This window comes from Phalaenopsis equestris, unplaced genomic scaffold (assembly GCF_001263595.1).
Source record: "Phalaenopsis equestris unplaced genomic scaffold, ASM126359v1 Scaffold000372, whole genome shotgun sequence".
In the NCBI taxonomy this organism is placed as follows: domain Eukaryota; kingdom Viridiplantae; phylum Streptophyta; class Magnoliopsida; order Asparagales; family Orchidaceae; genus Phalaenopsis; species Phalaenopsis equestris.
In genome coordinates, this window is record NW_018164814.1 from 576,039 (window position 1) to 602,235 (window position 26,197).

The 26,197-nt window shown below is 36.7% G+C and overlaps 2 protein-coding genes across 3 annotated transcripts; one reads left to right on the plus strand and one right to left on the minus strand.

Annotated features, from left to right (window-relative positions):
• Nucleotides 1-3,200: 3,200 nt before the first annotated feature.
• Nucleotides 3,201-7,458, minus strand: LOC110026456. Its single transcript, XM_020727396.1, has 4 exons — nucleotides 7,249-7,458; nucleotides 4,612-4,705; nucleotides 4,377-4,481; nucleotides 3,201-3,719 (listed from the first exon to the last, which is right to left on the minus strand). Exons 1-4 carry the CDS (start codon nucleotides 7,425-7,427, stop codon nucleotides 3,429-3,431), a joined length of 669 nt encoding a protein of 222 aa, XP_020583055.1. The 5' UTR covers nucleotides 7,428-7,458; the 3' UTR covers nucleotides 3,201-3,428.
• A 6,929-nt stretch (nucleotides 7,459-14,387) lies between these two features.
• LOC110026441 (transmembrane protein 230) lies at nucleotides 14,388-24,590 on the plus strand. Of its 2 annotated transcripts, XM_020727374.1 has the most exons (4): nucleotides 14,388-15,099; nucleotides 19,657-19,973; nucleotides 24,152-24,199; nucleotides 24,443-24,590. In XM_020727374.1, the coding sequence occupies exons 2-4, from the start codon at nucleotides 19,700-19,702 to the stop codon at nucleotides 24,502-24,504; spliced, it is 384 nt and encodes a 127-aa protein (XP_020583033.1). In that variant the 5' UTR covers nucleotides 14,388-15,099; nucleotides 19,657-19,699; the 3' UTR covers nucleotides 24,505-24,590. The 2 variants fall into 2 exon arrangements, with proteins under 2 accessions (XP_020583033.1, XP_020583034.1); XM_020727375.1 differs by lacking the exon at nucleotides 24,443-24,590 and having other exon boundaries at nucleotides 24,152-24,417.
• The last annotated feature ends 1,607 nt before the right edge of the window (nucleotides 24,591-26,197 follow it).

A 26,197-nucleotide genomic window follows, 5' to 3' on the forward strand; every position in this document is an offset into this window, starting at 1 on the left:
AATTAGAGTTAAGTGCAACGAAGGAGCATCAACTACAAGCAATGATGGTGGAGCAATTAGTGTGATAGAACAACTATGGTAGAACTACGACACATGTTAGGATAATCATTGATACTTTATACAAGATAAAACTTTAAAATTCTTAAGATCTCTTAGTTCTCTACAATGTAAAGTTTAAGTTTGAAGCCTCCTTTAATGTGAAAATAATGATTTATTTATAATTTCTCAAATGTTTCTTCAATAATTTAAGTTAAAAGCTTCAAAATACTTCATCAGATGACTTATACTAAATTTCATTAATCGTGTATGAGGCTCATTTAAATTTTGTGTGGTATTTTTTAATTATTTAATGAATTTTCTAATGACGTATCAATTCCTCTATTTTATTTATAAACATCATTATTTTTACATATTAGCTTAATAATCCACTTTCTCTTAATAATCCACCTAGAGCTCCAATCTAAATTATTATTTTTTTTAAATGCACTCCCAACTTCTTCACCAAGTTAATGAACAAGGCATCAACATAACACCCTCCATCCACCACTAAATACAACATATCAAAGGGGTTAATGGTGGTTATCATCACTATGGCATCATAAAGTAGTGTTCTTATATATAGTAACTAAAGTAATGAATCTCATAATTTATAATTTGCCTCAAACTTCTTTGATGTGAGGCTTCAAAATTGCTTCTACCACCAATGGAATCTATAGTAGAAATTATATGGATCATGCCATTCTTACTTGTTCCTTGGCAAGATGCTGAGCAAAGAACTCCCACAATTTTTTTTTTGTAAAATCCTAAAATTCTTGCCTCAAGAACTTTAGATAAAAGACTCAGAATTTGATGCATCTTTGAATTTTAGAAAATGATGTTTTCATCTAGATAACATATTTTTAGAAAATTTTTTAACATATATGTGATAAAGAGTATTAGGATGTGAATAGAAAATATTAAAGCTAGGCTGGATAAAAAAATAATAAATTTTATGTTCACCGAAATGTTTAACATCAACAACTTCGTACTTTTACACTTGATGCCTTCCCAAAAAATTATTTCAATTATGCATGAATCTCGATGCATATTGGGATCGAGAGCTCCAAATATTTAATTACATATAGTACAATACAAATGAAATGTTCTGGCAAGATGAACCAGATGATATCAATCATGGCTTGATCTGAGTCTAATTGAGCCTGGATCATGTGGTTTAAACATAGTAAAAATTTTTTAGATATATGTTGGGAGACTAAATGATCTCCAAATATGATAAATTTTGAATGAGATTGATTATGTCAACGAGAACAAACTAACAAGCCCGGATCACTTAATTGTGACATCACCAAGGCACTTAAATACTTATAAAATATCATATGATTGAAAGGATCCTTATAGGCCATCCGATGAAGTGGCTTGAATTCATGCAATATTTATGGAGGATGCCCCTCACATAATCTATAAATAGACCCTACTTACTCTCTTCATGAAGGGGTGACCTAGACTTGGAGAAGAAAGTTGAAGGAGTTTCAAGCTCTTGATGATTCCTGAGCACCACCACCAACAGACCACCGTCATTGGGTTTCCGCCATCGTCAAACCACCGTTGTCAGGCAACCAATGTCGTCACCATTGGATCACTATTATCAAGTTGTCGTCGTCGTCAAAGCACTAATGCTCGACCACCACTATCGCCACCTTAACTGGACCACTGTTGTCCGGCCACTGCCACCAGACCACAACTATAGCGTCGCGCCACCGTAGAACTAAGGCGGCCTAGCCGCCACAGTCTTCAAACCACCACTATCTTCGCCGCCATACCACCTCCATCTAGCCACTGTCGCGTCCAAACCATCATTGTCTTGCCACCACTATGGATGTCGCCAGACCACCATCGTTTAGCCACCGTCGCTGCACCACTTTCGTTTTCTCTGTACCACTCTCATTGGGTTGTCGTTCTAACGACGCTAGCATTAGATTTATTGGCACATGACTTCTCCTGTCTGTTTTCCTTCATAGTTGTCGTGTCACTGTAACCTCCCCAACTTATTCTACCACTCACCAGCAGAAGTCACATTAATAAATCCCACTTATGTAATATTGTTTTTTGCTATTCAAGGGTCCGTAAAATCTTATAACCTACCTCGACATAGTGTAATCATTTCAACTCAGCGAGACCGTGTGATTTTTACTCTTTTGAATTTTCCCCGCAAAAATCTTGATGTCCTCTCTGTCACCGTCTTATTTTATTTGTCTATGTGTCAGATCTTTGTACAACAATAGAATGTCAACATATCACTGTCCTGTCACGCGAATCTATCAACAAACAACAACACTAAAATATTTTTCAAGCGTTCAAAGCTAAACAATTTGAACCTAAAGTTTAAGATATCTCCCTCCTACATTTTACATGGCATCACTCCACATCAATCATCGCTTCCTATCAATCAAAAATATCATCATATATCATTCATCAAAAGCTAACTCAAGCACATTGACTTTCACTTCCTCTAGAACCTTACCCAACCATGGGAAAAGAGCCATGCACTAAATAAAACAAGTTAGATTAAAACAAATTAATATGATAATAAAAACCTAGTAAGAAATCAAATATCAATTATTATGTTAAAATAAAATAAATATTTATGATAGAATGAATATTTATATTAAGACCGTTAACATACCTACCACTCAATTATTATCAATTTACATTTTCAATACTTCAATTTTAATTTTCACATTTATACCACACAATCTTTCATATCACATCAAAAATACCATCATTTTAACTTTTAAAAAGTGAAATGCATCTTTACATACAAAATGATAGTGGAGTGCACCTAAAAAAGTAAAGTTTAGGTATTAGCTATATAAATATGTAAGAATTGAGTGGTATGTATGTAAATCTTATTTCCTTTTATAGATAAAATACATCTTAATTGAAAAAATAACCTTAGCTATTATCACCCAAACAACCCAAAATATTCACTCGAAACCTTCAATAGTGGGTAAAATGAAATACATCTTTACATAAATACCATTCAAGTCTTAATTATTTATGCATCTAACACCTAAACTCCATTTTTTTACATAGTTACCACCTTTTTTATGCATAAAAAGGTGTATTTCACATTTTAAAAGATAAAATGATGATATTTTTTATGTGATATGAATGATTTGGGTGGTATAAATGTAAAAAAAAAAGCAAAGTTTAGGTGTTAGATATGTAAATGCATAGGAATTGGGTGCTATTTATGTAAATATCCCTAAATATAAACATATTCCGAGGTATGAATTTGTTGACTAAATCTACAGCTCCACTTAGAGACAGGAATTCTGCAGCACGATCCCATAAAATTGGCTAACCATGAGTAAATTTTGATCTTTCACTCCAATTTGTAGAGCTATTTTCCAAAACGATGGGACAAATTAGATTACAGTACCACAGAAGCTACCTGGACATAGTTCCTCAATCTCATACCTCACCTCCTCCAGGTGCTCATTGATGCTTGTCACTGCATCTTGGACTCCTCTAATGGCTTCCTTGAGAGACCTTTCATACTCAGCGTCAGCCTCAGCATCCAGAGTTCCATCTGCTTCAGTAATCTCCCGTACATGCCGGCACTCATGCTTTGTTTCGTTGCCGGAGCGACAGCTTTCATGGCTCACCAGCCTCTCTGATGGCCGACCGGCCTTCTTCAGAATCTGAATCTTTGCAGTCTGTACCAAAAGAGTGTTGAATTCATATGAATTGCGTTTGGAAAGCCACCCATAAATTTTCCATGCAATTATCAAAATGCTAAGGGGGAAGGTAATAATATAGCTCCAACATGGTTGGTGGAGACTGAACAAGATAGTTGTTAAAATTTTAAGTTTGTAAACTATAAACTTTGCATGCATATTACATGAATTTGTGCACCTCATACTTGGTCTGCATTAGAAGATGCCCAGTATCACAATAACTTCTTATAGGAGTTTTTAAGTTCATTTCCCGTTTCCCGATGAAAGAAAATCTCAAGAAGCTCAAACTACATAAACATTATCAAGAAATATTGACATAAATGTACTGATAAAACAACAGTGAAATCTAAAGGAAATAACAGAAAAATAAAAGGCTAGCAGTGTCCACTTATTATTTGATTGTTCTAAATGCTTCCTGTAGTTTGTAAAGTGGAAAGAGTAACCAGAAAATGCTACAATCAGGAACTTGATACATCCATGCTGTATTCTTACAGCACTGCGGAGGTATTTGTAATAAAAATGAAAGCAAAACAAAAATTCAAAATTGATCCCAAACAACCCCTAAACTCCAAAATATGATTTGTATGAGGTATTTGTAATGAAAACAGGAAGAAAAAAAAATCAAAAATAATTTACCAAATGTAATTTCTGCTTCTCTTGCACTTGTACCTCCTTCAAAAGACAAGCAAGGTCGCTGCGTGATGTTTCAGGCATCAAAAACAGTGATTCCATTTCAAGGACCTGCAATTTGCTATGTTTACCTTTTAACCCATATGCTTGATTGACAAAAGGGAGCGTGGAAAGAGAGAGAGAGAGAGAGAGAGGGGGGGGGAGGAGTTAGAGAGAGAAAACTTGTAACGAAGTTACTTGCTTCCTTTGAACAGTCATTGAACTCAGTAGTGATCTCGGCACATAGTTGTTGATAAGCCATTTCTTCTCCATGAGCCATGTATTCTGCAAAACCCCTGCAAAAGAACTCATAGTTGTTAAAGAAAAAAATAAATCACAGCTTCACAGAACAAGACATTGAAAACAATTTTTCAACTTCAGTCAACAATCACTGGTCATGTAAGTCTATATAAAACCATAAATATGCCGAAATCAACCGTCTTTTGAAGCTAATGAGAATTAAAAATGCAAAAGAAATATATAATCCCATTATATCGATTATACATGGCCCAGGATTGGAAGGCTATGCCCTACCTTTAGCAAACATAAAATAGTCTGTAGCCTTCATTACTTTCTGAATCTATTGATCAGCACAGTTAGGGTTCATTTGCTCAAGCTGAAACTTCTTTGCAACACTTAGTTTCCAACAGAACCAGCATCTATTGACAAATGCTTGCCAATCAATGTGCTTGATTTGTTTGTCAATCCTTCTATTGTCTAGCTCAATGGGCCTTTTGTGTAATATATGTGCTTACATGTATATGAAAATTGCAAAAGTTCCTATTGGAAATGCCACTTCTTCTTAGTATTCTTCTAGTTTAAAATTACACAATAAGAGGTGTACCTTGAGGCCACTCTCAACACTTTTTCTAAAAAAGTCACAATGAGGCTTACGCTTTATTGTCCAGGGCGAGGTCCGTCTCGCCTTAAAAAGAGCCTAAAATTTGTGTAGTTATCCACCTTTTTTTAATAAAACAAAAATCAAAATTTATATACCGCATCTATCAACCCTCACAACTCACACTAAATATCAAGAAATAAATGAAAAAGATATCCATAAAAAATTAGGTAGTTGAAATTCTAACTATCAACATAATTAATATTTTAATTAATATATTTATTGATGATTATATATTAGAAAAAAAAGTAAGACAATTTAGATTGTAAGGAGGAATTTGAAACTATGTATATTACTCTGGATAAAGCACGTGAAAAACAAGTCATTGCACTAATGATTCCAACGAAAATTCACTATGTGATAGAGTCATATGAACTTTTAAATTTAAATTTCAAAAATTGATAACAAGTTATATATTCTTACTTAGGTGAGGGCAGAATGAGCACGAGAAAAATATTTATGTTGAATTTATTTTTATTGTTATCTTTTGATGTTTTAATATTTTATTTTGATATCTTAGCTTACTTTGATAATTTAAGGATCCATCTTTTTTCATAAGTTGGTATTAAAATACTAACAAGTTACTTCATATTTTGCATAATTTATACTTGTTATTTTGTTAACATGTTATATTATTTTTCTTGTTTTGTTAATATGTTGTCATATTATTTTTGAATGTGTTATATGTATTTCTCACGCCACGCTTTACTGTTTATACAATATTATTAATAGACATAATTTTTTATATTCGAGGCTTATGCCTCAAAACACCTTCATGCTTATGCCTTGCCTCACAAATGAAAAACATCTCAGTTACCCATTTTCATAATTTTAAACCTTCAGTATCCTATAGATTTACAAGCACATGTTTAAATGATGTTTTGTGAATGCTTAAATTTAACTATGAACAATTAGGGGTTGTCTGGTAATGGATTTAGAGTGGGATTTAACCTGAGTGTAGGCTAAAACTTGTCAGATGACCATTTTGGACAAAATATAGCCACAAATTTGATTAATCCGGTCTTTGCGGATTTCGGCCGTAATCCCAAATTTACTAAATCCCGCAAATAGTTAGATTTATAGGATTTACGGGATAGAGCTATTGGGATTTTTATGGATGTAGACAGAACTTCCCAAACAGTTAATGAATTTACCGGATAATTAGATTTCATTGCCAACCAGTTTTCGGGATTTAACCCATTTAGGATTTAGTGAATCCGGTTTTATGGGATTCACTACATCCAAGTAACTTAAACTCATTTTTTGGCAGGCAGCACCTTCAACTCTAAAGCAAGCTTACAACATTCTAATAAACAGCCATTTTATTTTTTTATGCTGAAAGAACTATAAATAACAATTTAACCAAACAAATAATAAATGGTTTCTGAATTTCAGCATACAAACAGAAACTTATGCAAATTATCATCAAAGTTAGCTTCAATAGCTTTTAAACTCTGTCCCCTCGAAATTAACTTTTAAACCAAATTTCCAAACACCCACAGTTGGCCAATGCTAATTGATTGAATGCAAGTGGCTCGTTTTCGACTCCATAAGAACATTACAAAAGGCGCAGAGAAAAGCACGCTTTTCACTGCTTTCAAAGAGGGTCTGCGTTTATTATCTACTGTTTCTTCAAATTCAGAAGACCAATACTACTGAACAAAACGAAGAGTACCTCGATTTGAATAATAGAATAAGTCGAGTGAGGCTGCACTATGACATCATGAAAAAGAAATCTAGGTTTATGAATTAAAACCCTAGTTGATAGAAAAGAAATGGTAAACTCAGCCAAATCCAACATTCAAATAATCTGTATTCCAACAACCAACAAAACTACTACCTCGGAGATCACTGAAGCAAAAAATAGATAATATAGATGTGAATTCAGAGAACTGAAAACGATAGATATGAAAAGAATCAAGTTGAGAAAGAATGGAGTACCGGTGCCAACTAGCGTACGCCTTCGCCCTCCGCTGCTGAACTCCGAGAAATCGCCTAAGCAGGTCCACAATTTTTGCCGACTTTGAACTCAAATTGAGATCCATTGCCTCCATTTCCTTCACAACATCACCTTCGCAGGCTCCCATTCCCTTCTCTTCTGGTATCCCAGAGTCTTCCATTTCTCCTTTCTGCAAGGCCCTACCTTGGCGTTTCTGCTCCCTTTGAAACGATAAAAGATTTTTAAGACAATTTTTTTTTGTTTTCGTAAAATAATGTAAATTGAGTATTTTTATAATTATTCGTGCTCAGGTTCGAATTCATAAAATAAATTTTAATAAAAATTAAATTTAATTTTATATAAATTAAATGATAGAATGCGATATTTTTCATAAAATAATATATAATATTTTAATTTAGGACACTTTATTCTTGCAAATTTTTTTTTCTAAAATTAAATAATTTTTTTAGGATAAAATATTTTAATTGTTTTATCTACTTTATTTAATGAATTTTTTATGTATAGTAAACAAGTTTTAATTTTTTTTGGCATTTGATTGAATGGAAATGAAATTTTGTATAAAAATTTAATGAAATTGGAATTTAAAATGCAGTCAAAACATGTATTGCAGGTCAACATGGGCAGCTATCACCTACAACCATCCCCCCCCTACCCCCATGCAAAAGACAAGACGACCCAATTATCAAACTGGACGTAGCAGTCCAAACCAAAACCAAGGACAAAGTCGACCGGATGCATTTATTCGAGCTAAAACCAATAAGACAAAAGGCATCCAAATGGTCTCAGCCCAAACCCGACAAATTAATACAAAACAGAATGACATTCAAGTTAATCACCATAAAAGGCTTGCTTATTTGTGACATTAACTCAACTTTTTTTGTATGATCATATTATGCTTTTTGGAAGCTTTTTTGTTGTGTTTGCAGGATTCAGGGTAGGAGATTGAACGGAGCTTGAAACATTACATATAGAGCTAAGTACTATTTTGGGGCCTGTGCGCCAGGATCGGATGCCTAGGTGCAAGAAGCAGGTTCAAATCATACAGCAAATAGAGTGCTTGGAAGGTAGGCGCTAGGAGGCTGAAAAGTAGACGCTAGACCATCAGCGCATGGGCACCCGAAACATGATTTTTTGAGCAAAATACTCGTAGTCTAGAAAGTAAGCGTCAAGACACTAGCATCTTAGTGTTGGATTGCCAATGCCTATGCACCGGTCTATTCTCAAATTTGTGTCTGAAAAACCGAGAGCCCGAAAAGTAGACGTTGTAGTTACAAAAAGTAGGTGTTGCGATTGTAGAAAGCAGGCGCCGCACCACCAGCGCCTAGGCGCTGGTTTGCAACAAAATGACATTATCTTCAGTTGAAACATGTCTCCGAGCAGATGAGTCATGTGTGTGAGTCGCATGCTTATGTGAGTGATGTCTTCCCTTAAGTTCAATATCTCGTTGGACTCAAGAGAGGGGTAAAGCAGAATCTCTCTGCACTGTTGGAAACTCACCAACGAAATTCAAAAAAACTCATGAATTAGTAGCAATAGTCACTGCCCATTTTTTTTTCTTACTCCATTTAAATAATAGAAACATATTACAAACCTCTCATCCCAACTGAGAAGATAATAACCTATAAAATTACTTTTAGGAAAGCAAATAAAGGAAAACATATCATGAAAAAGAAAAACTCTAATTAACTTCTAAAACGGGAGCCTTTAATTGAACTTCTTAATTCAAATTCAAAATTTGAATTTTGAATTTTGAATTTGAATTTGAAACTTTAATTAGGATTTATTCGGATTTGTCTCGGTTTGCAATTCCTCCTCCATCATTTGAAACTTTAATTTGAATTTTGAATTTGAAATTAGGATTTATTGTCATTCCTGATTTATCTGGGTTTCCAAATCCTCCTCCATAATTTCCTCTGGATTTGCATCAATTGTCGGCTCTCCTGAAGAACTTGACTCCGGCAAGTTATGTTGACGGTAAGTAGCAAAAAGATGTGGATTTAACTGTTGGAGCTCAAATGCTTGTTTGTAACCAAACAGAGTCCGAATTTACACAATTTTTTTCATTGGACTAAGAACTTGAAATATCCTCCCCGACGAGTCGAAACAAATTGATGGTCTATAATGGCAGCAATCTCATCTCGTGGTATTGTATTTTCTGGCATTCGCATGATCGATGATTCATTTCGAGTTGGTAGTGCAAAAAAGTCACGGTCATCTCCTTTGAATGCAGTAAGGTCTTCAATGTTAAACACTGGGATAATGCTGAAGTTGGAGGGTAGCTCAATAACATAGGAATTAGTTCTTAATTTCTTGATTACTTTAAAAGGGTCTGCTCGGCGGGCATGAAGCTTGGTAAAACTCCTCAGAGGAAAACGTTCCGGCCTTAACCGAACAAGGACCAGATCTCCATTGTTAAAATGACGATCCTTATGTTTTGAGTTTGTTGACGTTGCATAGGAATTTGTGTGGAACGTAAGGCGCCGCTTGCATTCTTCGTGAATAGTTTGCATATAACTAGAAAAATCCGCTGCAGCCTCACTTGGCCTAGGTGGCAACGGTAATGAGTTCATATCTAGTGGAGTGTTGGGTCGAAACCCATAAACCACCTCGAATGGAGCACAACCTGTTGATCTATTAACAAAGTTATTGAAGGCAAACTCTGCATAAGGAAGTATCATATCCCAGCTGGTAACGTGATCCGCAACAAGACAACGTAGTAAGTTCCCTAAACTTATGTTGGTCACTTCAGTTTGACGTCAGTTTGGGGGTGAAATGCACTTGAAAACATCAACTTGGTTCCCATTTTTGCCCACAGAGTCTTCCAAAAATAGCTTACAAATTTGACATCTCTATCGGACACTATGGAGGTGGGACACCATGTAAACGGACAACCTCTTTCATGAATATTGCTGCAACTTTGGATGCATCAAAGGTTTTGTGACATGGAATAAAAAGGGACATCTTCGAGAAGCGATCTACCACCACCATGATTGAGTCGTGTTGTCGAAGAGTCTTGGGCAACCCAAGAACAAAATCCATACTTATGTATTGCCATGGTTTGTCCGGAATGGGAAGTGGTGTGTAGAGTCCAGGTTGTTGTTTGGTCCCTTGTTGAGTTGGCAAACTCGGCACCGGTCAACCACGGTGTTCACATCTCTCCTTAGTCGAGGCCAATAGAAACGATCAGCCACAATAGCATAGGTTTTATCATACCCGAAATGCCCCGCCAAACCTCCACCATGGATTTCGGAAATTAGAAACTCTCGCATTGACCCGCGCGGAATGCAGAGGCGGGACTTGAAGAATAAGAAGTCCTCCCGCAGCATGTAGTCATTACCCGATGGCCGGTTGTGCTCGAGATCATACCATACCTTGCTGAAATCTTTGTCATCGGCATACTCGATTTTGAGACTAACGAATTATGTAGTATTGAGGGTAGATAAATTTAACACATGAGGTCTTCTGCTCAAAACGTCTGCCACCTTGTTCTCCGCCCCCGACTTATGCTTAATAAGAAATTCAAATTGTTGTAGGTAATACATCCAACGTGCATGTCTTGCATTCATTTTGCTTTGAAAATTTAAGTGCTTCAAAGAGTCGTGATCAATATAAAGAATGAATTCCTTATGGATTAAATAAGGCCGCCAGTGCTTCAATGTTTGAATTAATGCATAAAATTCCATATCATAAACTGACTAACGCCACCTCGAGTGGGAATGGGATGACCTTCTTGACTCAGAATACCTCCGATTCCCACATGCGAAGCATCACACGCCACCTCGAAAATTTTAGAGAAATCTGGCAATTTGAGTACCAGTGCTTGTCCCATTTTAGTGCTTGTCCCATTTTTTTTTTTTTTAAAATTTCATTGAAGACTTTTGTTGCTGCAGCACCCCACATAAAATTTTTTCTTTCAAGCACTCAGTGATTGAGGCCATTATGGTGCTGAAATTGCGAATAAATCATCGGTAGAAGGTGGCCAAACCGTGGAAGTTTCTGACTTCAGAGAAATTTCGAGGTGTTGGCCATGTCTGGACAGCATGCACCTTTATGGGATCAGCCTCAACTCCCCGGTTTGAGATGATAAAACCGAGGAACTTAGCACTTGTCTTCATAAACGAACACTTCTCCCTATTAATAAAGAGTCGTTCCGCCTTCAAGACCTTCAGTACCCGTTTGATGTGGCTCAAATGTTCATGCACGCTTCAACTGAAAATTAATATATCATTAAAGTATACTACAACAAATTTACCCCAAAAAAGGCTTGAGGATTTGCGTCATGACCCGCATGAATGTGCTGGGAGCGTTCGTTAATCCGAAAGGCATAACTAACCATTTGAACAACCCATATTTTGACTTGACGGCCGTCTTCCATTCATCCCCTGGTCGTATCCGAATTTGGCGATAGCCACTCCGGAGATCTAACTTTAATTTGAATTTTGAATTTGAAATTAGGATTTATTGCCCTTCCTGATTTGTCTGGGTTTCCAAATCCTCCTTCATAATTTCCTCTGGATTTGCATCAGTGAGGCGAGAACTAAGATGTGAGGATTGATTGTAGATCTCTTAAAAGTTGAGAGGCTCAACCTCTTGATGGTGCAATCATCCTATTTCATAACCTTAAAAGCAGAACCACATAAGAAGAAAGACCGAAGAGGAGATGGATACACGGTCACCACGGTCACACGAGTCTCGTAACTTAAATTTAAGTGGCCCGAATAGTCCCATCACATTCCTATGTTATAATCAAGTCATTTTCGTGTTTTCGGGTTCAACTCGAACCTGACCCAAAACTTTCTCAGGTTGAATTCTCAAACCATGACACGACCCGAAAAATATTCGGGTGAACCCTAATCTCGTTTTTTTAACTCGTGTTTGAGTAGTGTTGTCATGTCGGGTCAATTTTAGACAACCCTAATTATAACTATTAAAATGAAATGATACTTCCTTTCACAAAAAATATAGCACGAGAAGATGCAACCCTTCATGATAAACATGAATATTCACATCAATTTAAAAAATTTTTGGCAGTTACATTCATACATGGAATCATGAACGATCCTATCCATTCATTATTTTGAATTTTTTTTTATTGAAAGTAAGTGGAATTAGAGCACTTGGCTAATGATATCAAGTGGGTTTATAGAATTATGGAGAATCATCTCCACTATATTCCTTTTTACATTTACACTAAAATAAATTTGATTCAATAATAAAATCAGTATTTGTAACTTCATGTCATGTTGCAAACCTATGTATGATTTATCAAGAGTTAAATTTGGAGACAATTCAAGCTCATCTTCAGGTTTAAATTTAATTTCTTTCATTGCTTCAAGGTTAGATATGATAAAACCTTCAATTTTAAACTTAATTTAAAATGCAGATTTTAGTTCCAAATTAAGTTCAACACCAAACTGAACTTTCAATTGAGCTTCAAGTTCTAGTTTAGGTACATTTGTGGACTATATTCTGAGCTAAATTTCAAATAATGGTTCTTGTTTAGGTACAAATATTGTTTCGTGTGCAAACTCATTTGTAGTTTAGATCCTCGAGCTTAGGTTCAAATTTGGATTCTATTTTGCACTCAATTTCTAACAATGATTAATGTTCCTGTTCAAATATTGTTTCACGTGCAACCTCCATGCAGTGGCCTTCTTCATCAATAATAGGTTCTTCATCTTCAATTTTTTTTAGAATCAACGTGCTGCAATAGATTTTTCATGGATGTCTTAGTTATGGTTGGAATAATAACTTTGGATTGAAGTTGTTTGCATCAATGTTAGTTTATTGGGGAGCTCAGTGATATGTTGAGGGCTACATGAAATTTCTATTTTTTTAAGTAGTAGAAAACGATATAATATACCGAGCATAATGTTTCTATAATAGTTATTAATTCCTATTGCAATTCTATAAGCTTCATATAGAGTTTCTCTATAATTGATGGGTTGTTCGTTAACATTAAATAAAATGGACGTGAATTGGTATCTATCAATATAAGGAGAATGGTGGCGGCAAAAGGGTGAGGCTATGCAACTTTATCTAAAAAGAAAGGGGTATAACTTATAACTATAAGGGGAGTTGAGATAAAAAGTTTGGCATTCGTGAATCCTTAAAAAAAGAAGTTTGGTTATGTGTAAGTACAAGAAAAGTCTTTGAGGTTTTAATCTAAGGAGGTTTTTCAAAAATACAAAGTCAAGATAAGAATTAGCCATCATGATCTTGGCCATTTATATATACTTGGAACTTTAAAGGATATAACTATTCAATGATTGTTCGGCTTGTTTGTTCTAGAAAACCCAAAATTAGGCCCGATTATGTTTAATTTTTGCATTTTATACTAATACACACCTAGACACATGTAATAATAAAGGATAAGAAAGCTCTAGATCAACTTCTTGCTCTTTCTTTACACTTTCACATTAATACTAAATACATATTTTGACCTAGGGTACAAAAAAAAAAAAAAAACTTGTTCCATGTTCCACCACCTTATCTCGCTAGGCCTTTCAATAATCATTTTAACACTATTTTAGTGATTTTTAAATGCATTAATCTCGATATTCCATTTTTAATCTAGGTAGAGATTTCCAAACTAGCCATGTCAAAGCTACATCTCACTTGATAGAGCTCATACAAGACCATTGTTTTATTTTTGTCCATGGCTATTGTTGGCATCAATTTTCATGTCACTAGTATAGGATGCACGTTCGAGCATTATGATACTTTGATTGATGCATGTGTTGATTCTCGTAGTGCGAGACATCCATTTCACATGATCCGATGCGTGTTGAGAGGCACGTAGTCGGGATTGTTCTGTTAAATTTTGGTCGTCGCTTAGGTGAAAATCGGTCAATATTTTGTTTGTCGTACAACTTTTATTTGGCCAACAGATCTCATTTGTCACTTCGCGACGAAACCGACTCCAATTGGCTAGTCCATTGAAGAAACTATTTAGATTATCTAAGACGCCGAAACGAATTGAGCAGGCTTGTTAACACTCATTTTGTTATAATTCGCGTATGAGACATTAACACATAAACAGAGGCTTTTAAATGATAAATATAATAATAATAATAATAACCTTTATAAACGCACGCCCGCACGCCCGCACGCCCGCACGCCGCCCGACGCCCGCGTGCCCTAGCCCCATTTCGCGAAAACCGCCGGCCATAGCCTTCTCTCACGCGAAGCTCGCCTGCCGGCGCTCCTCGCCGGCGAACGTTAGACCGCCGCCTCTTCTTCTCCGTGCGGGAGCTCCTATTCGAGGGCTTTCACGCTAGCATTTTTGGTCTCTCCCACTCCTTCGCAAGGCCGGCCGGAGGACTCGATCCCGAGCCTTCTTGCAGCTTCCTCACGCCGGAGACGCCTCTCCAGCCGGTTAGCCGCCCCCCGCCTTCGCTGCCTTTCGCGTCCGACCCGAGGCCTTCGGGATCTCCCTCGCACGAGGAACCTAGGGCACGCCGGTCCTTTCCTCTTGGTGCGAGCTGCCCTCGCCGGAAACAGCGCAGCGCCTCCTCCTTTTGGGCAGACAGTTGGCCCCAAGGTCCTCCCTGGCTGTAACAGCACAAAGGCTTACTGTCTCTCTCGTGCTATCCGCGACCCTCTCCGACCTCCTTCCCTTGCGCAGGCAAACCTGCAAGCAACCCAGGTTGCTGGCAACCTCGCTTCCTCACTCTCTTACAGCCAACGACCTGAGCCGCCGCCGACGACTTTGCCAGCCTTCGTTTCATTTTGGCCGGAAGCCTCGCCGGAACTCTGTAAAGTTTCAGCATTAAGAGCCGTGAACGACTTGTCTCCTGCTTTTAGGCGGACTTCGATCAGCCAACGTGACGGTATAACCTCCTTAAACCTTTTGCGTTTTTCTTTCCCAGCCAGCCCTAGTTTAGTTTAGGATAGACGTTGTGGGTCCGGTCGCCCACGCGGGGTGAGTTGGTTGGCCGACACCGGTCGGCCACTCCCTTGGGTCGACCCTTAATTTTCTAGAGGAAACCCTAAGTTAAGAATCCAGTTCGTGGCCAAATCTTATGTGGAGCCGAGCGATCTCCCTTCGTGAACCCTACGTGAACACTAGACCTAAATCTAAGGGGGTTGGAATCCCAATTTTGTTTTGTTTTGACCTTCCCCAACCTCTATTGGAGGGGTTGGGATGTTTGAATTTTGCAAAGCGAGAAAAGATTTATAACTAGCTTAACCTGCAAAATCATAAAGAGCTGTGAAAAGGAAAAACTTTGTAGCTAGCCAATTCTACAACATCGTGAAGTTTTTTTTTTGGAGATTCCGAGGTGAAACTCCCCACACACTTCGTCAAAGCAGGAGGCGGCTATGCCACACATCCTAGTGTTAAACCTTAAACGCCTATGTGAGATCATTAACATGATTATGACTTGTTATTAAGTATGATCGTTTGCTTTGAATTGTGTCTGTGTGTCTTGCTTGAAGCATGTTACATTTGCACGTCGCCTCGACCGACCACTTTGATCCAAACGGTTGCCCCGACCCGGTCGGAAGACCACTTGGGTCTGACCAGCCTCCTCGACCTGATCGACATCACTTATGCCTCAATCGGCCCCCCCGCACAGTCAACATCACTCTTACTTCGACAGCCTCCCCTGGCCTGATCCTCATCATTTTTGCCTCGACCGACCGCCCTGGCCCGGCCAACATCACTTCTGTCTTGATCCATCACTCCGGTTATGTCAGCATTACTTCTACCTCGATCGAGCCGCCCCTGTCTGGTAGGCATCATTTTTGCTTCGACCGACTGCCCCGACTCGGTTGACATCACTTATGCCTCGACCGGCCGCCCCGACTCAGTTGACATCACTTATGCCTCGTCCGGTCGCCTTGGTCCGGTCGACATCATTTTTTGTCTTGACCGGTCACCCCGACCCTGTTGACTCCACATTTATCTCGATCGGCCGCCCCAACCCTTTCGACATCACTTTTGCCTCGATCGTCCATCCGTCTCAGTCGGTATCACTTTCTGAATAGACCAGCCTCCCCGGCTCGGTTGGCATCATTTTTGCCCCGATCGACCGTCCAGAAACGGTCGACCGATCATTTGCATAGAGTATGTTTTGCATATGCATTAGTGTCTGATTCCTTGCTTGCATGATGCACTATACCCTAGATGTGATTTTCATTTGCATGCTTGTTTGGTTGTTCATGGGTAAGGTGTAATTCTTCCACGTGACGCTCCACTGATCACAATACCTCTTGTGTTATATATCTTGCATGACATTTTGTATGGTCATTATCGCATGATTTAGTTGCATTTTCAGTGTCATTCATACACTTGCTCCATCGGTATGATTCCCCTCAGTGAGGATCATCACCCATTTTTGGTTATTGACTCCACAACACGTCCATATTTTAGGTCTTTGCTTCCACAACACACTCACTTCTTCGGGTCACTGCTTCCACTACACACTTTTCTTTCGGATCTCTGGCTTCACGACCCGCCCCCTTTTTTGGGTCACTACCTCCACGACACATCCATCTTTAGGGCATCTGTCTCTACAACACGCCCACATTTTCGTGTCATTGTCTCTATGACACACTCATCTGTATGACCGATGACTTCTTGGCATGCCCAACCTTTCTATTCACTGCCTTCACAAAACACTCATTCGTCGGGTTGCCGCTTCTACGATACTCTGACCCCTCCTCGGGCCACTGCCTCCACGACACACCCCTCATCGGGTCGCAGCCTCCATGGCACGCCCACCCTTGCGGGCCGCTGCCTCCACTACATGCATCCTTGCGGGCCGCTGCCTCCACTACACTCCATCCTTGTAGGCTGCTACCCCATAACACACCCACCATTGCGGGTCCTTGCTTCCACGACACACCAATCTTTCGGGTTGTTGACCCTACAACACTCCCATCCCTGCGGGCAACTGCCTCAACGACACGATCACCATTTTCAGGCCGCTGCCTCCATGACACGATCACCCTTTCAGACCACTGCCTCTATGCCATACTCATTGGTCGGGTCGTTGCCTCTACAACACTCCTATTCTTGCGAACCGCTGTCTCCTAGGCACGCCCATCCTTGTGGGTTGCTGCCTTCACGACATACCCATCCCCTCGGGTCAATGTCTGCATAACACACCCATTTGTCGGGCAGCTATCTTCACGGCACGCCCATCCTTACGGGCCGCTGCCCCCACGACACAGTTCCCTGGAGAATAACGCCCTAATACACTTTCATGCATATTAAGCACACAAGCACAACAAGAGCTTAAAGCAAGAAAGATGTATGGCTAGGGCAATCAAACCAACATAGAGCAATAACCAGACATCAAATGACTACCTAGCCTCCTAGACATAACCTAGCAGACCATCTAACGAAAAGAATCATAACCAACATTTAAGTGCATGGGGATAAGTCTCCGGTTATAGTGACTTAGCGGGAGTTTTGAAAGCATCGGAGCATCCTTCTGCGAGATAACCATCCTTTGATAGTCTTGTGCTAGGTCACTACTAATGTACGCAAAATTCACCAGATAAAGAGTATTTTTGAGCAACCCCCAAGATGTAATTAATTAAGTGAGATACGTCCCATTGGGAGTACTTTAGGCACCAGATCAGACAAACATACTTGAATCTTTGGTTGTGGGTAGTCTATGCCGGTATTCTTTCGCGGATACTGGTCCAAGGTGTTTCTGTCTGATTTTGTTTTGGCGGACATACTTGACCTATCATTGTGGGGTTTATCATGCATAAGCTCTCCACAATCTTTCTCTTAGTCAATTTTGTCGTATATCCGTCTTTTTTGCTTCCTCCTTTTTCTGGTCATTCACATGATCCAGAAGAAAGATTTAGTCGGTAAAGGAAAGTATACGACGATAGATAAACTGATGAATCCTTTAAAAAATAAAAACAAAACAAAAAGAACGAAAACACCTATTACAACCTAAGTTTTTCTTCTTCAGTCGTTTTCTTTAGACGAAGAGTAATTAAGGGATAGTTAGGCTGTTTAAGTAATATCCAAGCGATTCTACTACTGATTAAGATATAGTTGGCAAAGGAGTGTAGGAGGCACTAGAATAACTTATATTAAGGTTTTTGAGTAGATTTGAGAGTTTTTGACTAGGATTAGGATTTTATTAGCAAAGGGGAATTCAATGACTTCTCCATAGTGCAGCTTCTTCATTGCGGTCCCCATAATAGACAAAAATTGTTTTATAGAAAATTTTCCCTAATGAGCGCTTTGGTCTAACCTATCTCAAGGTGGTATAAAGTAGGTTTATTGGAAGGTGTCATGATCTAACCGAAGCTTTATATGATGCAGGGTTCGCAAGGGTTAAGGGTTCTTAGTACAACTAAAATGATGCAATGAACATGATTTTCACAAAAGAAATTTAAATTCAAATAGCAACAATCAATTCTATAATTTGATTTCTTTTTTTTTCTGCATATCAGAATTTATGTGAATTTGAATCAAAATAAAAAAGCAGCAATCAATTAAAGCTGAATAAAACAATAAGAAATTTTGACCGAAAAAATTGTCTTTCAATAAGCTCAATCTAGAACTTCTTGATTGCCCATCAACCATCAATAAGTAGGCCTTCGAGGTTCTGGTAGCTTCTTGTATGATTTGTTTAGTCCACGAGCATTAGTGGGCCTTCCTAAATATGCTTATATGGTAGTCCCCAACTTCCTCGTTCGAGTGCATTGCGAAATATAATGTCCTAAGGTGAAGGCAAACAATCTTGGAGCTTTGCTGGTAATCACCATTGGGCTAGACACTCGAATAAACTGATGGTGATTTCTTGGACAACACAACAACGCTGTTCCTTGTGTGTATGTTTTAATCACTTTCAGTCATTATTGTTGTATTTTTTCTCATGGGGAAGTCTGTATATTTTATTTCATTGTCAATTTAAATATTTAAGGTGTCATTATTCAAAGACTATCAAAAGTTTGGTTTATAATATTTGTTTCCCATGGGACATATAGCGATCCTTGTGAAAAGGAGTTTGAGATATTGTGAACTTCCCTTTAATCTGGCAGGCAAAGGTGCTAATTCTTTGTATGGCCTCTTCATTCCAGCTTTTCTTTCTATGCATCTAGCCATCCACTAAAATATTTCTTTTCATTCCTTTTTTTTTCTTTGTAGGCATATAGCTATCTACTATTTTTTGTGCAAAGTTTTGTTTTTATTATTATTTTTTGAAGTTTTTTTTCTGTGTTAAATCTTCTTTGATCCCCAGTTTTATATTGCTGATCCCTTCTGAGGGTTATTGACATTATGTCATTGCGCTTGTTTTTTGTTTTATATTTTAGTCCAACATATTCTTCAATTTTTTCTTTGTTAGTTACGCCGGGCACATCTGTTTTTTTATTTACAATAACTGCACAAATTTTCTTATGCTATTTGGCAGGAACTGACACCTACCTGTTGATTTTCTTGATTAGCCACTTGTTATGTCAGCGAGGCGTAATATTCGATACTCTCCCCTTACCGGAGAAGAGACTGATGATGATAATGGAATTGGAGGGCGAGAAGATCCTCGATTTAGCTACAATCCTAGGGCATTTGACAGAATTCCTTGGAAGTCTATTGCCCTGGCACTTTTTCTTCTTGCTTTAGGTTCGGTTCTTCTCTCGCTCTCATTCTTCATGTTTGCAGGCCACATGGAGGGCGATAACTCTCAAGCTTTTGGTCTTCTTGCACTCGGCATACTTTCTTTCCTACCTGGTATTTTTCAAAATCCTTCGATTTTAATTATCTAATCTGTACAGCAGTAAAAGACTTTGGAGCTCTATAAATTAAAGAGAAATTTACATACATATCACACATTTTTTTAGATGTATTTGCATATCTAAACCTAAAGTTTGATATTTATGTATATAATATTTTTGTGTCATAATCACATAAAAATCTTTACATGAAAATGTGTATTTCACTTTAAGAATGCCACTAATAGTGATATTTCTGATGTAATGTTAAAGAATTTTATTGTTATGTGAAGAGTAGAAGCCCAAAATTGCCCCCTTACTATTATCAAGTGTTCAGTTTAGTTCAAATAGTTTTAGAATACTTCAAATTAGTCTCAGACTATTAAAAATTGCTTCAAATTAATCCTAAATCGTCTCTTGATGCATGCCAATCTGTTTGAGTGCGAGCAATCGCTACGGTCTGACATATTTTAAGTATGTATGAAATTGAAAATGAGGAGCAATGAATTACAAAGTTTATATTTCTAAATCATGGTATTAAATAAACAACCTTTGAACTATCCACAAATCTTTTCACATCTAAAAAATACAAAAAGAAAGAAGATATGATTGAATAAATATTGGACATAAATAATACTATATTTTTCTTAGTTGTAAATTTATCATGATGTTCTTTAAAAGAGTAAGCATCTTGAGTTGCCATCGAAGGTGAAATTGAATCAAGAAGTCATACGAGTGGACTGGGTAAGGTTTATGGTTTCTTAATAATGCTTTAGATTCCAGAACCGGGTCAGGCGAAGTCCAGGGCTTTAATTAGCTAACATTTTGAACAGACATATTTACTCTTCAATTTATACAGACCATCGTTAAATTTAACGGAAAATATGATTTAGGATTAATTTGGAACAACTTTTAATAGTTGGGACTAAATTGAAGCATTTAAAAACTCTGCGACTAAATTTGACACTCCTTAATAGTCAAGGGACTATTTTGGACTTTTACTCGTTTATGTAAATTTTGAAGTTTTGGTGTTAGATATGTACATATGTAAGAATTGTGTGGTAGGTATTTAAAACCACCCCCTATATTCGAAAGAGAGTGTTTTACTGAAGGAAAGGATCTTTTAAGGTATAATTCTAAAATGAGAAAAATATAAGAACGATTTAATAAATAGCTGTCACTTCGATGTGGATGCTTTAAGAAAAAGTAGATTTTTTACGGATGTTGGAAGCAATAAATGCATCTTATGACAGATGCTATTATTGTTTGAAGTTGACGTTTTTATTATTTGGGACATTTACACACATACCACTCAATTCCCATCTGTTTACATATCTAACGCCTAAGCATTGCTTTTTTACATTTATACCACCCAAATCTTTCATATCAAATAAAAAAAACCTCTATTTTAACTTTTAAAATGTAAAATATACATTTTCATGCGTGGGTAAGGTGCATATATTTAAAAATTGAAGTTTAGGTGTTAGATATGTTAACACATAAGAAATGAGTGGTATGTATTTAAATCTTCCTTATTATTTCTATTTCAACTCGGTCATCATCCTCCAAATATGCTTGCAAGCGGGTAGATTTTGATAATTTGAAAGGAATAAAAATGAAACTGTCTGCATGACTAGAATTTTTGCAGAAGAAATTGTAAAGAATAGAATTAATAAACATTTAATAGGAAGAACACTAAGCTTTTCTGTTTCCATTTTATTGGTTTCTATTTTTACATTTATTACTGGAGTCCAAAGGGAGTGACTGTAGAATATATTATTTGCTTAAATCATTGTTCTAATGGACTGATAAGGTATTTTAAATTTTCAGTCTTGCTCAAGCCTCTTCAACTCTATAGCTTGGTTTGACTCGTTTAATAGTGCTTGAGCTTATGTATACCAAGATTGAGCTCGATCCTAATTCTTTTGCATGCTTATCTTCTCTATAAATTAAGAATAAGAAAACGAAATCTGAGAGGGGAGGGGAGGATTTGTTAGGTTTTGTTTAGGGATAATTACATACAGGCCACCCGAAACATTGATATTTACAAATTAACCACCCATGTGATTTTTTTGAACTAGCCGCAATCAAATTATTGAGAATTTGATAAAAATGAAAAATATAGTTTGAGGTTTTACTATGAATTTTGATATTTGAGTGAGAATTTGAAAAATGGGTGAAATAGAGTGGTAGATTGATTTGAAAAATGGATGAAAGAGTGAAAGAGGGTGGTTGGTTTGTAAATTGCAAGTTTTGTGTGGTCGGTATGCAATTGCCCGTTTTTTATGATTTTGCTTTTATTATTATTTTTTTTTAATTTTATAAGGAATTAAGGATTTTATAGAAGAAATGATGAATAAATTATGTAAAACTTGCATTTGGGCTTTTGAATCTGATGTTGAAATGTAATTTTTATGGATGTGAAAATGATAATTATTAATCAAAATTATTGGATGATACTTAGGTATGATAGGTTGAACATGTAAAATCTATAATACAGTAAGCGGGACATTATCGGGGACATAACCTATCATTAGGTGGTTTAAGTGGCTAAAAGGCTTCATTAGTCTGACTTGATAATCATTTTTTAGTCACGGTGGCTTGAAAATCTTAGTTGGTAAGCCTACAACATATCAATTTTTACTATGCACGATTTTGGCCATTTGTCATGATTTGTTTTGTAATTGTGACAAATGAAAATTTGCTTGATCTTTCATGATTCAAGTTTCTTGTTATTTTTGTCAAATGTAAGTGATTGTTGTATTATTTTTTGGGTGGGGCATTTCCATGCATACCATTTGATTCCTATATGTTTACATATCTAGCACATAAATTTTACTTTTTATGTTTATACCACATAAATTTTTCATTTCACATCAAAAATACTACTATTTAAGTTAAAAAAAGGTGAAATACATCTTTTCATGCATAGGAATGGTGGCTTATTTGTACAAAAATTGAAGTTTAGGTGTTAGATGTGTAAATACATGGGAATTGAGTGATATGTTTGTAGATCTTCGTTTTTTGGTTTGACTTTCACCTATTTTGAATTTACACCTTCAGAGTGTGATTTTTTTATTATGAATTGGACTTGGATTTGTAAATCCTAATTTCTTATTTTCATTGCATCATCATAGTTGCATAAAGAACCATATATTCCTAAACTCCTGGCCCCTGGGTGCCTTCTGTTCTTTTTTTCTTATATTGTTCATCCTAATCTTTAAGGTTTTGGTTGCAAGTAATGCGAGTTTAAAGTAAATGGTTTGTTTATATTTTTATTTTATTTAGTTATTTTGGTGCTTGATGTTAAGTAAAGCAATTGAAGTTATAATTCTAATGACTTTGAATTACATTGGCGTATTTGTGTTTTCACATACATACCACCCAATTCTTATGTATTTACATATGTTACACCTAAACTTCATTTTTTACAATTATAGCTCCCAAATCTTTCATATCATGTTAAAAGTACCAACCATTTAACTTTTAAAAATTGAAAGACACCTTTTCAAGCATATTTAAGGTAACACACACACACACACACACACACACACACACACACACACACACACACACACACACACACACACACACACACACCGCTCCACCAGCCACGATCTGTTGGTAGAGTAGACTCTTTGAAGATCGTAAGTTTCTTCTGGTCAAGGGTTCAAATCTCCCTCTGGCTAGTTTGCTGGTAGTGGGGGCATTCTTCAAATAGTTAGGCACTTGAGGGTAGCTGTGGGCTCATATAATACCCTTCGGCCATATATGTGTGTGCGCGTGCGCGTGCGCGTGCGTGTGCGTGTGCATGTGTGTGTGTGTGTGAAAATTAAAGTTTAGGTGTTAGATATGTAAAAAGATGATAAGCATTGAGTGATATGTTATATAAATCTTCCAAAAAAAAAAAAAGGTTTGATTGCATTGTATTTTCTTTACATGCAACCATACAGCTCCAAGAACTTAGAACATTTATTTACATCCCCTTTTATTTTTCTTTCTTAAAATACATGCATTTTGAATGTGCAACCCAACAACAGCCCTAAATATTGATCTTAAATTTAGGAAAAGAAATACATCTTTGCTTTCTCCTCCATACTTCATGATTAGGGTTTACAAAATGCATGTCCTTAATCATGGTATAATTATTATTTATCATCATGATTAACTAGAAATCTTGATATAATTATGGTGCAGGGTTTTATGAGACTAGAGTGGCATATTACGCTTGGAGAGGTGCCCCAGGTTACAGATTCTCATCCATACCCTCTTACTGATTTTTCTATGTGGTTCGTTGATCTGTATGCTAGTTCCATATACTCTTTGGTTTGTTGAATTGTATTCAGGGCAATGTATTTGTATTTATATTGCTTCAAATCTTTTAAGTTCGATTTTTGTTTTGTAAGCATTTGCAATATACAATTTTTATTCTAAGTATTTTGCAATAAATTGTCTTCCATCAAGCACCCTGCTATGTCCTGTTTGTAGGGACCTGGATGGGCCCATGGTGCAGTTATCTTATCACAGCCGTCCATTTCGACGTGATATGATTCGTATTATATGTCAATTTCTTTCTATGGTAAGTTTTACATTGTCGGCATTGCATTTTGTTATTGTGGCATTTACATAAATACCACCCGATTCCTATGTGTTTCACATATGTAACAACTAAACTTTTTTTTTTTTATATGTATATCACGTAAAAGAATACCAATATTTCGACTTCTAAGTTTAAAATACACAATTTCATCTATAGACAATGCAGCAAATATATGTTAGTTTAGATGTTAAATATGTAAATACTTGGTATGCATGTAAATAATCCTATGTTACTCTGCATTATGCGACCAATAACGAAATGGTTTGACGTCAGTCTATATTTTAAATAGAATACAATTTCAATTCAAAAATAGATTAAATAGTTTATAAACTATGAAGTTCATGTTCCATTCCTTGTTTAGCGAATGATTTTTTTTATAGAATTTTCATTTTATTTATAACTAATGTGCTACAGGTTCAATAACATTTTGTTTATGATTGTTATGTGCCAGAAGATTTGCGATAGGAGAGAAATAATTTAACGTCTTGAGATTGTACGAAAATCTAACACATTGACAGATGATTGAAAAGTAATAGAAGACGGCATCGAAATTTTTTACTTGGAAAAAACTTAGAAAGGTAAAGAATCACGAGACCTTGCCCTCACAAAGTATTTCACTATAAATGTGTAATTATAAAAATACGTACTTGTCACACAATTGAGAAGGAAGAGTTACAATGTTGCACCAAATACAATGTGTCCGTGCATAATTTACTAAACACTTCAAAAGTCTATAGAAAGCCGTTGTATTTTGAGCACAACGTTATTCGCTTCACCATTTACAAGATACTTTGTTGCACTGTATTTAGAATACTTCATTGCACCTTATTCTGGGATACATCATTATACACACAGTTTGCAGACGTTGGCGAGCAAGGGGTTGTCAGCAATGGTTGATGGCTGTCGACGGGCGGTGATCAATGGTGGTTGGAAGTATTTGTTGCTAGATGTTATCGCCGATTTTCAATACGATGTTATTCACTTCTCCGTTTACAAGATACTTCGTTGCACTGTATTTAGGATGCTTCGTTGCACCTTTTGTATGATACTTCATTGCATCATATTCAGTGATACATCATTACACAACAAAGTTCGTGACGACGTGCAGTGGTTGTCGGCAAATGGTGGTCGATGGTGGTTGGCGACTACAGAACCCGAAAGTTATTGTCGGGTATTCAATCTAGAACAATACTGGAATTTGACTTTTTTTCTTCACTTCTCTTCTCTCAAGTGAAGTTAGAGATAGAGTTTTTATAGGTTTTAGGAGACGGGCATTTTGGTCATTTGATGAATAACTCTCATACACACCCAATCGAACGACTCATATTGATCCCTTTTTTATCATATGAGATTTTATCATGATTTGAGGGTTTTAATGATATCATAATCAAGTGATTTTTGGACTTGTTGGATTCCTCTAGTCGATACAGTCGATTGGACTATTTGCATCAAATGTTGAGTTCATATCAAACTCCAGATAACTACTCAAAGCCTCCAAATATGATTCAATGATTTGATCCATATTTGATTGTTCTTGGATTTGACTAATTTTGATATCATTGAGTTCATCTTGTCTAGACATTACAACCAGTTTGAATATAAATTTATTGAAATCGGAACTCTGGATGATTTTCAATGTCGAT